This window comes from Microtus oregoni, unplaced genomic scaffold (assembly GCF_018167655.1).
Source record: "Microtus oregoni isolate MIOR12 unplaced genomic scaffold, Mior012 000048F_ref0000485, whole genome shotgun sequence".
NCBI lineage: Eukaryota > Metazoa > Chordata > Mammalia > Rodentia > Cricetidae > Microtus > Microtus oregoni.
In genome coordinates, this window is record NW_024543222.1 from 3,974,063 (window position 1) to 3,986,320 (window position 12,258).

A 12,258-nucleotide genomic window follows, 5' to 3' on the forward strand; every position below is an offset into this window, starting at 1 on the left:
CCTGTTCAGTCACCCAGCATTGGGCCCTGCTTTTCTTTCTTAGGTCCTTCTGTTCCTCTGACTCCTGGGGATACTCCTATCCGGAAGAAAGAATTATTGTTTGATGAAGGGGACGACATCATGACCACCCTGGGTTTTGAAGACAGCCCCAAAGCAGAGAGGAAGAAGACCGGAGACCAGTAAGAATCCTTATGAAGTAGGGAGTCCCTGGCCAGGGAAAAGCTCAAAGGTTGCAGCAACATGGGAGCCCCATGTCATGGCACGGTCCTTCCATACCTGTCCCACAGGGAAGGGCCCCTTCCTGCTCGCTCGAAGCTGGATGAACTGCTGGGACGAGGCACAGCTGCCAAGCTCCTTGCTCGTCCAGGCGCTGGGGAGCACAAAGAGTTCAAGCTAGACAAGAAGTATCAGAAGCCAGAGGGTGAGGACGCCTGGAGGAGGGTGGGGGGAGTCTGTACTGGCTGCAAGATTGCTGTTCTCTCTCTGTCTCCCCCACATCACATTTTGGGGGGGGGGGTTGGTTTGTTTTTTGAGATAGGGTTTCTCTATATAGTTCCTGGCTGGCCTGGAACTCACTGTGTAGACCAGGGTGGCCATGAACTCACAGGAATCTGCTTGCTTCTGCCTTGTCACGTGTTGAGATTAAAGGTGTGTGTTACTGTACCCAGTTTTTTCCTCTCTTTTGAGACTAGCTTCAAATTCATAATAATTCTCTACCCAAGTGCTGGGCTTAAAGGTGTATTCAGCTCAAACCACATCCTTAACAAAAGCTTCCCTACAGAACACACATTCTGAACTCTGTCACAGAGACAGCTGTGTCATGAGATAGCTTACCCATAGGTGGTCTAACACTGTGCTGCTTTTTTTTTTTTTTGAGTTTTAGTGTTTTTTTAAATATTTATTTATTTATTATGTATACAAATGTTCTGTCTGTGTGTATGCCTGCAGGCCAGAAGAGGGCACCAGACCTCATTACAGATGGTTGTGAGCCACCATGTGGTTGCTGGGAATTGAACTCAGGACCTTTGGAAGAGCAGGCAATGCTCTTAACCACTGAGCCATCTCTCCAGCCCCACTGTGCTGCTTTCTATAGCTGCTGTTTGATTGGCCTCCACTCATTCATCTGGCTTCCCTCGGTCTGGAGATGTCACCCAGTGGTAGAGCATTTGCGAGATCCTGTAAAAAGTTTGGCTTTCCTTGTTCTAGATCATGTTCATACCCTTTAATTTACAGACAAAGAAGACAGCTGGGATGATGAGATCCTCACCTTTGGAGCTTACCAGCCCACTGTAGCCTCCTCTGAGGGCAGGCAGTCTCGCCGACAGTCGGTCAGGTAAGTGAAGACTCAGGGAGGTCAGCCTCAGGCACAGGCCTGTCCCTGTAGCCTTCCCCATCCACCTAACGGACATGAGTCTGCAGGTGCCTAGGGGAGAGGGAAGCTAGGAACTCCCAACAGTGCGGGTGTTGAGTGGACTGGCTGCCCTGAGCCCTGAGCTCCTCAGCAGGGAAGGAGGAGGTGGGCTTGCTTCTGCTGATGCCTTGAGTATCGTGAAAGGCTGTTTTGTCACAGACCAAGGACTAGTACAACCACCACCCTGAGTCAGCAGTGGGGCTCCTCCTTGCCTTCCAGGAACCCTGCCTTTGGCTTTGTCCTCATAGCACACACTCCTCATTTGCAGCAGAAATAGACCAGCAACCAACTTTCTGGAATTTGTAATCTTTCTCCAAGTATATGTTTTCGTTTTAAAAGGATTTGGGGTTGTTTTTTTTTTTTTGTGTGTGTGTGTGTGTGTGTGTGTGTGTTTATGAATGTTTTGTCTGCCTATATGTCTGTGCACTATGCATGTACCTGGTGCTTCAGGAGGCCATAGGAGGATGTCAGATCTCCTGGAGCTCAGGTCCTCATGCTTATATGACAACCAAGCTGTCTCTCTAGCCCTTTTTGTTGTTGAGACAGACTGGCCTCTAACTCCTGTGTAATCAAGGATGACATTGACTTTATCCTCCTGCCTTCACTGGGCAGATGCTGGGACAACAGGTGTATGCCTCCATCCTGGTCGGCTGTGGTACTACAGATGAGCTTAGTATATGCTAGACCTGGCGTCTGCCAGTTGAGCCTCATCTCCAGCTGCTATGGGATGTTCACTGTTGTTCACACTGTTCTGACACAGTCTCTGTAGCACAGGCTAGCTTTGCACTTACAGCAGTCCTGACACGGCCTCCTGAGTGCTGGGATTACGAGTGTGAACCACTAAGCCCAGTTTGCTATGGGCCAGATATGTGCCCCCTCAACAGCAAAGAGTAAAGCTCATATTGGGGCTAATGGGGTAATGGGCTGGACTTCCTCCCCTGTCCAACACTCTCTTCTCTGTTTTGAAGCAGGTTCTTGGGAGAAGGTGGCTCAGACCTTAAGGGAGAACCTAGCTTCAAACAGAGCCCTCCCCCTGCTTCCAGCCCCATCCACCCTAGGAGAGGAGGAGCCGACTGGTTAGGCCTTAAGGATGATGACCTGGCCCTGCCGGATCCCACTCCTGTTCAAAAGGCTCAACAAGAAGACTCAGCCATTTTGACACCCTCTCTACCCCCCACTACAAACCAGCACTCAGCCCCAGAGCCACACTCTGTGCCAGCTGGACTGCCCTCAGCCGCAAAGCCAGCAGCCAAGGGTGCAAGGCCCTCTCCCAAAGCCAGCCAGGCCTCACCAAAAACCTCTGAGGAGAAGGACGACGACTGGCTGAGCCATGTCATTTCTCAGAAGAAATCCCACGGTCTAGCCAGAGAGGAGCATGCTGCGCCCTCTAAGGGCCTGAACTCATTGGGATCATCGGGTCAGACCCCTTCTAGCAGGTATGGGCATGGGCCACCACGGTTGGTGGAAAGGATTTGGCAAGGCTGAGGGGCTAGCTTTGCCCACCTTACCTGTCATTCTCTGTTAGAGACACTGTTGTGGCCACTGATGCCAGCTCCGCTTTGCTGCCAGGTGCTGGTGACACCCATGCCCTGACTGCTGTGGGGACAGGTACTGACTGGATTGGGCAAAACAAAACAGAGGATGTTTTGAGGTATCAGGATTCACTGTCTGTTTGTCTGAGCTACAGCCTTGTCCACAGTACCAGTCAAACTGGCAAAGAAACCCACTGTGCCAAATATAGGTGTTTCTGTCAGCTCGTTAAAAGTGGCTAATGCATGTATGAATTGAGCTTCCTGTATCCTCTTGGAAGCGTTCGAGCAAACGTGGAAGCTGAGAGGCAGCTCCTGAGAACGATAGAATGGCTGTCCATTCCAGTGAGGCTGGGGAGTGAGTGACCCCTGTAGGCGGGAAGGGAAAGGGGCCAACAAGGCCAAGTCCAGAGGAAACAGTGACAAACCTTGCAACCAGAACCAAGCGGGGGAGATTGTGTGACTTTGTGAGAGTCTTGGGACACCACTACCGTGTCCTAGACTTCCTAGAGTTGGTGTGTTGGTGTGTTGACAGTGACCGGAGATTGAAGGGAGAGCTAAGAAAGAAGGGGAACTAATAGAAGAGAGTGATCCAAGGGTTAGCTGTGGGGAGGGGTGATTGAGCCGCACTAGAGTCCAAGACTGAACAAAGATAAATGAAGGATGCAGCGGTTGAGCTTGAACTCAGCTCCAGTGTGTGTGACGTGCCCCTGGGTGCTGTGATTAATGGATGCCGAGGTGGGCAGCAGGCCCACAAACTCTAGGAGCCCAGCCTAGAACACAGTCCAAGAGGCAGGAGAAGACTGCCGTAAGCTTCATGCTAGGGGCATGTCTGGGGCTGTCTTTCTGTAGCTTACCATGAGCCTTCACTTTTAATATGGACTTTCCTCAGCCAACCTGTTGCGAGCACTCAGGCCCTTGAGCAGGCCGCTGCTGGAGAAGCCTCGGGAGCAGCTACACAAGGGATTGCAGCTGTCAGACCTGGCATCACAGGGTATGTCCAGAGACAGGGCTGGGAGGGCGTGAGGGTAACGGGGCCAGCCCAGGCCTCCTTTCCTGGATAGATGATGACTATGCTGGGACCCAAGGTGGCTTGCTGACTCTGTCTTGTTCTGCGTCTATGCCTAGATGACAGAGATGTCTGAGGGCACATACCACCTCCTTTACCAAGCCACCAGTGCAGCTGATCCTTCGGTTCAGTAGAGTACCAGCCCTGAGACCTTTTCACCCAGTATTTGAATCCAGTGTTTTTCTTTGCTTCCCCTTCTCTACTTCTGTCTGACACAGAAGCCGATCAATGTGCCCTCATCTTTGTCCCCAGATCCGCCATGAGTTGGAGCCCAGCCACTACTGTCCTCCCTGTCGGTGACCCCAAGATGGGAATGGCCTCTGCCTCTGGGGACTTCTCTAGCAGAGGTTTGTTTCCTTCTTTGGAGTTTAGCTGTGGGTGAGGAAGAGGTACCTTGAGCTCCTTTGGGGACTCTGGAAGATGAGTGACAGGGACTCTTCCCAGATGCCCCTGGCTCCGCATTCCTCTGAACCTTCTTCTCTTTTCTGTTGTCAACTTTTCAGAGCCTGCAGTTTATGTTCCACATTCCCAGGACCGCACGGGGCTCTCTGTGCCTGTCCAGGTAGGGAAGGTGGACAAACAGGTATAGGTCTTGGGCCCAAAGAACAATTCTCCCCTGCCCCAGGAGCTGGACTTTGACATTCTGCTAGAATATATCCCGTATATCCAGTAGGCCATTGCCCACTCGCTCTGGTGTCCCTCATTAGCCCTTCCTGGACTTTTAGCCTCTCTACTCCCGAGTGGAGGTGGCTATAACTGCCAGCATCAGTAGGGAACTGGAGCTGGCTGCTGTGTAGGAGCAGCTTGGGATGTTCCCCTGAGAAGGCATTAGTACAGACTTGGCATTGTACTCAATTGTACTCAGGAGGCTGAGACAGGAAGAGTACCACATGTTTGAGGTTGGCCTAAAGCTACATAGTGAGTTCCAACCCAGCCTGGATTCAAGAGGGGTGAGGGTTGCTCTCTAGAGGAAGCTTGCCTGGCGTGTGCAATACCCAGGGTTCAGTCCTCAGTACTGAAAAAAAAAAAAAAAAAAAGAGAAAAGAATGTAGTCTTAGTTACTGTTACATTCTGATCCTTAGGCAGCAGAACCGGAGAAAGATGCTGGGCCTGGCATGGGCTTCAAAGCCCACCTCTAGTGACCTATCTCCTTCAACAAGGTCACATCTACTCCAACAAGGCCATACCTGAATCTTTCCCAAACAGTTCCACTGAGCAGGGACCAAGCATTCAAACATGAGCCTATGGGGACAATATCACTCAAAGCACCACCATGTTCCATCTCACACAAACACCTGGACTAGAAGACTGAGGTAGAAAATCAAGTTTGAGGTCAGGCCTGGTCTATAGTTCCAGGCAGGCCAGCCCCTGACTACAGCTGTCCTGTTGTTGCGCTTGAAGACATCCCCATCTATGCATCTTCCCTCTGCATCTCTGGGCCTGGGAGGTAGGACAGCCAGGAGTAAGTCCCTGAAGGGACCTGACTGCAACCAACTGTCACCTAGGCCTATTGGCCCGACCTAAAGGGCCAGGGCAGAAGCTACTGTCATAACTGAGCCATTTGTTTCTCTCAGGCTAGTGATGGCTCCTCACTGAGGAGGATGTCCTTGGGGAGGGAGGCTGCTCTGTTTGCTGACCAGAGCTCTGATGACTTCCTTGCAAGGCCAAGGCCTAGAACTCGCCAAGATCCTGTTCTGCTAGAACTCTGGTCTCTAGCTACCTTAAAGGATGGCCAAGATGTCCGGGTGTGGAGGCGGAGGAGCTCAGCAAGAGGCCTGTCAGCTTCTGGTTGGAACAGCTCTTATCCTCTCCCACAGCCCCTGCTCCCAGAGTCTGTGATGCAAAGTCTGCTGCCAGGCTCAGGATACCAGAAGCAACTCCTGGTTGCCCAAGGGCAGTTCCCAAGCAGCACTGCCCAGCTTCAGGTTGAGCTGCTGCAGAGCCAGACCAAGCTGGCCGAGCTGGAGTCCCAGGTGAGAGCTGCAGGGCAGTGAGGGCCACTGTCCTAGGAAGCAGTTGGAGGCATCACCAGGAGGGAGGAGGGCTGAATGCACAAGATGTGAATTGGCTGCTTGAAGGTCCCTACCGCACTGCTTCACCCATGCCCAGGTGCGCAAGTTGGAGCTGGAGCGGACCCAGCACAGCATGCTGCTGGAGAGTTTGCAGCAGCGGCACCAGGCCGACCTGGAGCTCATCGAAGATGCGCACAGGTATCCGCTGTCTCCAGTCTTGGGGGCTGCCCGAGCTCATGTTCAGATCTCCTGGGCCCCAGGATCATGTCAGTGTGCTCCGTGAGACCCTCTAGGTGGGTGTTCTGTTGACAGAAGCCGCGTCAAGGTACTAGAAGCATCCTACCAGCAGCGGGAGGAGCAGCTCCGCAGAGAGAAGGAGGCGCTGTCAACTCAGCATGCATCATACTGCCGGGAAGCTGAGCAGGCCAGGGCTGAGCTCATAGCCCAGCACCAGCGGCAATTGGCCCTGGCTGCACAGGAGAAGGACCAGGAGGTGGCACGACTTCGGGAGCTGCAACAGTAAGGAGACTAGGGAGTGGCCTTGCAGGACTGACAAGAGGATGGGCAGGGGCTGGGGAGTAGGCTTAATGAGGGTTGGCCGGCTGACAGCAGTGCCCGGGAGACCAGTGTGGCTCTACAGCCTGTGCATAAGCTTGCCCTTCCCTTCAGCCCATTGAGATGGAGGCTCAAGGTTGAGCACACCAACCCATTGCCTCTCATGGGTAGGGTTCCACCCACTCTGCTGGAATGGGGGGGTCTGAAAAGTCATGCATTGAGCCTCTCTGGATGGGAATGGAACTAAGAAAAGACTCTGGAGGGCAGAGCAGCCCATGGGCGAGCACAGAGGGCTAGGCACATAGCTTCCTCCAGTGCTGAGAAAGGGATCCTTTGCTGAGCAGCAGGGTGGATGTGCACGTGGCATGGAAGCCATGAGAGATGAGACAGAAAAGCCAGGAAACTGAGGCTCTGCCTGAAGGAGGAGGAGGAGGAGATGGTGCTCAGAGGCATGTTCCTTTCAGTCTCTGGTGTCATCTGTGGCCCTGCTCACAGTGACCCTTGGCCTTCCTGGCCTCTGCTGCCGTCCCCTCAGGGCATCCATCCTGGAGATGCGCAAGGACCACGAGCACCAACTGCAGAGGTTAAAGATGCTGAAGGACCAAGAGATCGATGCTGTCACCAGTGCCACGTCCCATACTCGGTATGTGTGCTACCTGGTGCTGCTTGCCCAAGGGATTGATTGGGCCTGGTGTCCTGGGCGTGCCCGGGATGAGATGCTTTGATAATCCTTCAGGTCCCTGAATGGCATCATTGAGCAGATGGAGAAATTTTCCAGCAGCTTGAATGTGCTGTCCTCCCGCGTGGAGGCCTCACACCTCACCACTTCACAGGAACGGGAGCTGGGGATCCGGCAGCAAGATGAGCAGTTGCGAGGTAGCCCCTCTCTGTAACTGAGACCCCCATGTTAGGAAGGACGGCAGTCAGTGAGCACCCTGTGTATTGCCCCCAGCTCTGCAGGAGCGGCTGGGCCGGCAGCAGCGAGACATGGAGGAAGAGCGCAGCCGACTCCAGGAGGTCATTGGGAAGATGGAGGTGCGCCTGAGTGAGCAGAGCCGGCTCCTGGAACAGGTGAGGCTGTCCTGGTGTACAGGAAATTTTCAGACCAGGGCCGCCTGTGATCTCAGCCACTCTGATTTGACTCTAGCCAATAGGTCAAACCCATGCGCAGCCATTCTCTCCTCCACTCAAGCCGGCAGTGGCCAAGGCTTATTCTTCCTGTCTCTTCCTCTTCTGTGCTCAGCCCTGCGCTGGGTCCTCCAACACCTGTTCGTCAAGCCACCCTGCAGAGTCCTCTCTTCCTCCTGTCACTCAGATCTGTCACATCACCTCACCCCTGTGACACTGGGATGGATACTCTTGACTAAATGTCAGTTAACCCCTTATGTGACAACCCTACATGTCATTCATAGATGAAAGTGAGCTTTGGTCTCCTTTTTTTTTTTTTTTTTTTTTTGATTTTTCGAGACAGGGTTTCTCTGTGGTTTTGGAGCCTGTCCTGGAACTAGCTCTTGTAGACCAGGCTGGCCTCAAACTCACAGAGATCCGCCTGCCTCTGCTGGGATTAAAGGCGTGCACCACCACCACCTAGCTGTTTTGTTTCATTTTTAATGTGTGTGGGTGTTTTGCCTTTGGAGGCCAGAAGAGAACATCATATCCTCTGGAACTGGAGTTACAGATGGTTGTGAGCCGTTCTGGGGTACTGGAAACTGACCAGTCCCCTGGAAGAGCAGTCAGTGCTCTTAACTGCTGAGCCATGGTTCTAGTCCCTACGCTTTAGTCTTTAAGGAAGACTAAACTTGCTGAGCTTCTCCCCTCACGCTTACGGAAACAGTGGGTTCCCAACATGTGTGACTGATAGGTAATGGGTCAGACCTGGCGGTTCAGGGCAGGGCACTCTCGAACCTTCCCTGTGGTATAGTCTGACCTGAGTACTGGAGCCTCCTAACTCAGAACTGCAGGAGCTGGACCTGGGCAGTACCTCCCAAGCACCTGTCACTTCGTGTTTCTTTGGAAATGAGGGTTTTATGACTTAGCCTGAGAGAAGCCAGATTTGCCCAACTCTTTTGGAACAGTCTGGTCTGCTCCTAGAGTAGGGAGCCAACCCTCAGCTCTGTCCTGGGCCTTGCAGGAACGCTGGCGGGTAGCTGCTGAGAAGTCCAAGGCAGAGTCTGCACAGCGCAGCCTGGAGGAGCAGAGAAAGGTCATGGTCCAGCAACTCTCCATGGAGAGGGAGGAGCTGGAGAGAGCCAAGGTGAGTCCAGCTCCACCCTCAGCTGTTGACCCCACCATTCCTGCCTGAGGACACTCACACTCCCCTCCTGCCCCCACGCAGAGTGCCTTGCTAGAGGAGCAGAAGTCAGTCATGAACAAGTGTGGGGAGGAGCGCCGTCGCCTGGCAGCAGAGTGGGCCGAGTATTTCACACAGCAGAAGCTGAGTAAGGAACGGGCCGAGCGCGAGGCTGAGAGGGCGCTCCATGCAGACTCCCAGAGGGAGGGCACCATCATCAGCCTGACCAAGGTAGGGCTCAGAGCCTCAGTGGCCCTGCCTCCCAGCTGTGTGCAAATGATCCCAGGCCTAGGAAATAAGAGCACACAGCTGGACATGGCAAGAAATTGGAGCAGCAGTCAGCACCCTGGGTAACTTCCTTTTCTCAGGCACTGTGCATATTTGTCTTACTTGCTAGTCAGTTCCTTTGACTCAGATATGCAAGTGAGGTAAGTGATATTAGAGACACTGGACATACTGAATTTACATGACTTGTGTGGGGGCCCCCAAACTGGGCTTCAGGCTTCTCTGATCCATGTCCAAGAAGCCCCTTGCTCTACTGTCCACTGCCAGAGGTGAGGGGGGAAGGAGTCCCCAAGGGCTGTCTGGAGCCTGGTGTAGCTCTGGATGGGGGACCTCAGCATTGATTCCACCTTCTCAGGAGCAGGCAGAGCTGACAGTCAGGGCCTGTGAGCTACGGGCCAAGGAGGAAAAGCTGGCTGCTGAGAGAGAGGCTTTGGAGAGAGAGCGCCAGGAGCTTCGGCTGGAGAAGGACAGGTTACACAAGGCCAGCCTGCGCCTCCAGGCCCGTGCACAGGAGCTGGAACACATGAGCAAGGTGTGTTTTGGAAGGGCTGTGGGATGAGCCACCATGTGATTCTAGCTAGCCCTGACCCATGGTCTCGCTGCAGGTGGCCTCCAAGAAGTACGAGGAGGGTGAACAGGCCCTGCAGGAGGCCCAGCAGATGCAGTCTGAGCAGCAGGGCCGGCTGCAGGCAGTTCAGCGGCAGCAGGAATGGCTGCGGCAGCAGGAGCAGCGTATGCACCAGGTAAGGTTCCAGTCCCCACTCTTCTGTCCCTCAAGCCCACCTGCCTGTCCTTCTCACTGAGTCCATCTTTTGGGGGTTGGGCGCAGGAGCATCTGAGCCTGGCACAGCAGAGGCTGCAGCTGGACCGTGTGCGGCAAGATATGCCCTTCAGCCTTCCAGGGCTGCGCTCCACACTTCAGGGCCCTGAAGTGGCCAGCATGGATGGTAAGTGACTCCAAGAAGATGGGACACAGTGGGAGTAGTAGTGGCAGGACCTCCTCCAGCCACTCAATAGGAGCTGCTTAAAGCTATTTATTTGAAGACAGGGTCTTGCTTTGGAGCCCAGGCTGAGTTCAAACTCAGATCTTCCTGCCTCAGCATCCTGAATGTTAGATTATAGGTGTGTCTACTGTTGAGCTATTGAGTATCTCTCTAGCCCCACCCCCTTTATTTTGTCTATTTTTGTTTTATTTTGTTTTTCAAGACAGGGTTTCTTTATGTAGCCTTGGCTGTCCTGGAACTCGCTTGGTAGACCAGGCTCTCGAACTCACAGAGATCCGCCTGCCTCTGCCTCCCAAGTGCTAGGATAAAGGTATGCGCCACCAGCTTTGTTTTCCTTTTTGAGGGGAGTTTTGTTATTTCTGGTTTTGTTTCGAGACAGGGTCTTACTATGTAGCCCTGGCTCTCCTGGAACTCACTAAGTAGACAAGGCTGGCCTTGAATTCACAGTTAGAAATTCTCCTGCCTGTGTTTCTTGGTGCTGGGATTAATGAGCCACCACACTTTTTTGCTGTTGTTATTTGTTTGTTTTTGTTTCTGTGGAGTCTGACCTTGTAGACCAGGCAGGCTTTGAACTCAGATTATTCCTCCTCCCTCTGCTACCCCTTGTTAGGATTGCTCTGCCACCATAGGCTCCAAGTCTTCTTTCTTCCTTGTTCTTTTTGTATGTAGGTCTGTGCACCCATGCATCTGTAGAGCCCACAGGAGGTTACCAGGAGTCTGCTCCAGTACAGTGTGCCTTGTCCTTTTTAAAGAATGTTGTGGGGGATATTCTGTACTGGAGGAAGGCATCAGATCCCCTGGAACTGGAGTTACAAATGCCTGGGAGCTGCCATGTGGATGCTATGACTGGAACCTGGGTTTTCCAGAGTCTCCAGGACATGGGGCCAGGCTCTTCCCGTGTATGCAATGTGGGTATGGGTCCTGCAGGAAAAACCAGGCCTCTCAGTTTTCTCCCTGACATTGGCTCCTGCCTTTCTTGTCAGCCATCCAGGCCCCTGCTTCCACCATTCCTCAGCGTAGCCAGACACCTGCTGCCTCAGTGCCCACACACCTTCTTGCCAAGCTGCTGCTGCTGAAGCACACAGCAGAGCAGGTGAGTGCCGCTGGGCTCGGGTTCTCGCACACACATTTATAACGGACTGTCCCTCCAAGGCTCTAAGGAGGTCTGGCCCCTGCTCATGAAGGGGAAGAATAGACCACTAGGCCTGGGGATTTGTTAAATGGTAGAATGCTTGTCTAACTTGTACAGTGCCCTGGTTCAATCCCCAGTAATACCCCCTGTTAAAATTGGTTTTGAGCCAGGTGATGGTGGCACACATCTTTAATCCAGCACTTGGGAGGCAGGTGGATCTCTGAGTTTGAGGCCAGCCTCGTCTACAAAGTGAGTTCCAGGACAGCCAGGTTACACAGAGAGAAACCCTGTCTCAAAAAAAAAATACAGAGCCTGCAACTTTCACCCCAGCACTTGGGAGACAGAGACAGGTAGATATCTGAGTTCAAGGCCAATTTGATCTACATTGGAAGTTCTAGACCAGCCAGGGCTACACAGTGAAAATCTGCCAGGAGGAAAAAAAGACAAGAGGCGGCAAACTGCCCACATAGCTAAGACCTGTTCTACAAGAGGTCAGCAGTGCCCTCTTAACCTGCAAATAACCTATGACGTCAGTGGCAATGGCGGCCACTCAAGGCGCAGGTCCCACATGGTGTGCTCAGGCCAAAGACTGCATGTGCCTCTAGCAAGGCACTCTGCGTGGGGGCAGGAGGGGAGTGTGAGTGTCCTCAGGCAGGAATTCGTGAGCTTGCCTTCCTCACAGCCCTGCAGAGCCATAGCCTTAGCCTTTTCCTTCCTGTTTGCTTTTTGTTTGCTTGTTTTGTTGAGATGGGGTCTCTCTCTGTAGCCCAGGCTAGCCTTGGATTTGCATGCAGTCCTCCTTCCATTGCTGGAACTACAAATGTGAGCTACCATGCCCAGCCATGAGACAGTCTTATCAGTTTGTAGATGAAGACACTGGCCTAGAGGCATGAGGTCATTGCTGATAAATTCCAAGACTCTCAAGTCCTTGTCAGGACTGACATCATGGCCTGTCTCATTCCATGCCTGAG

The 12,258-nt window shown here is 53.1% G+C and overlaps 1 protein-coding gene across 8 annotated transcripts in view; it reads left to right on the top strand.

The window, feature by feature from the left end:
- Fbf1 (Fas binding factor 1) overlaps positions 1-12,258 on the top strand; it is a 28,215-nt gene that overhangs the window by 12,774 nt on the left and 3,183 nt on the right. For 7 of the 8 annotated variants that reach the window (XR_005972672.1, XR_005972671.1, XR_005972673.1 and 4 more), the window contains 19 exons: positions 44-179; positions 288-421; positions 1,234-1,333; positions 2,380-2,847; positions 3,833-3,934; positions 4,262-4,356; positions 4,513-4,571; positions 5,827-5,982; positions 6,119-6,219; positions 6,334-6,540; positions 7,112-7,219; positions 7,313-7,452; positions 7,529-7,647; positions 8,708-8,830; positions 8,912-9,097; positions 9,507-9,683; positions 9,757-9,894; positions 9,981-10,098; positions 11,139-11,248. Coding sequence is in view for 5 of the 8 variants with exons in the window: in XM_041636062.1 (XP_041491996.1) it covers positions 44-179; positions 288-421; positions 1,234-1,333; positions 2,380-2,847; positions 3,833-3,934; positions 4,262-4,356; positions 4,513-4,571; positions 5,827-5,982; positions 6,119-6,219; positions 6,334-6,540; positions 7,112-7,219; positions 7,313-7,452; positions 7,529-7,647; positions 8,708-8,830; positions 8,912-9,097; positions 9,507-9,683; positions 9,757-9,894; positions 9,981-10,098; positions 11,139-11,248 (2,777 nt within the window). In the remaining 3 variants the exon portion in view is untranslated. The remainder of the gene's footprint in view (positions 1-43; positions 180-287; positions 422-1,233; positions 1,334-2,379; positions 2,848-3,832; positions 3,935-4,261; positions 4,357-4,512; positions 4,572-5,826; positions 5,983-6,118; positions 6,220-6,333; positions 6,541-7,111; positions 7,220-7,312; positions 7,453-7,528; positions 7,648-8,707; positions 8,831-8,911; positions 9,098-9,506; positions 9,684-9,756; positions 9,895-9,980; positions 10,099-11,138; positions 11,249-12,258) is intronic. The other variant, XM_041636063.1, reaches the window with a different exon arrangement.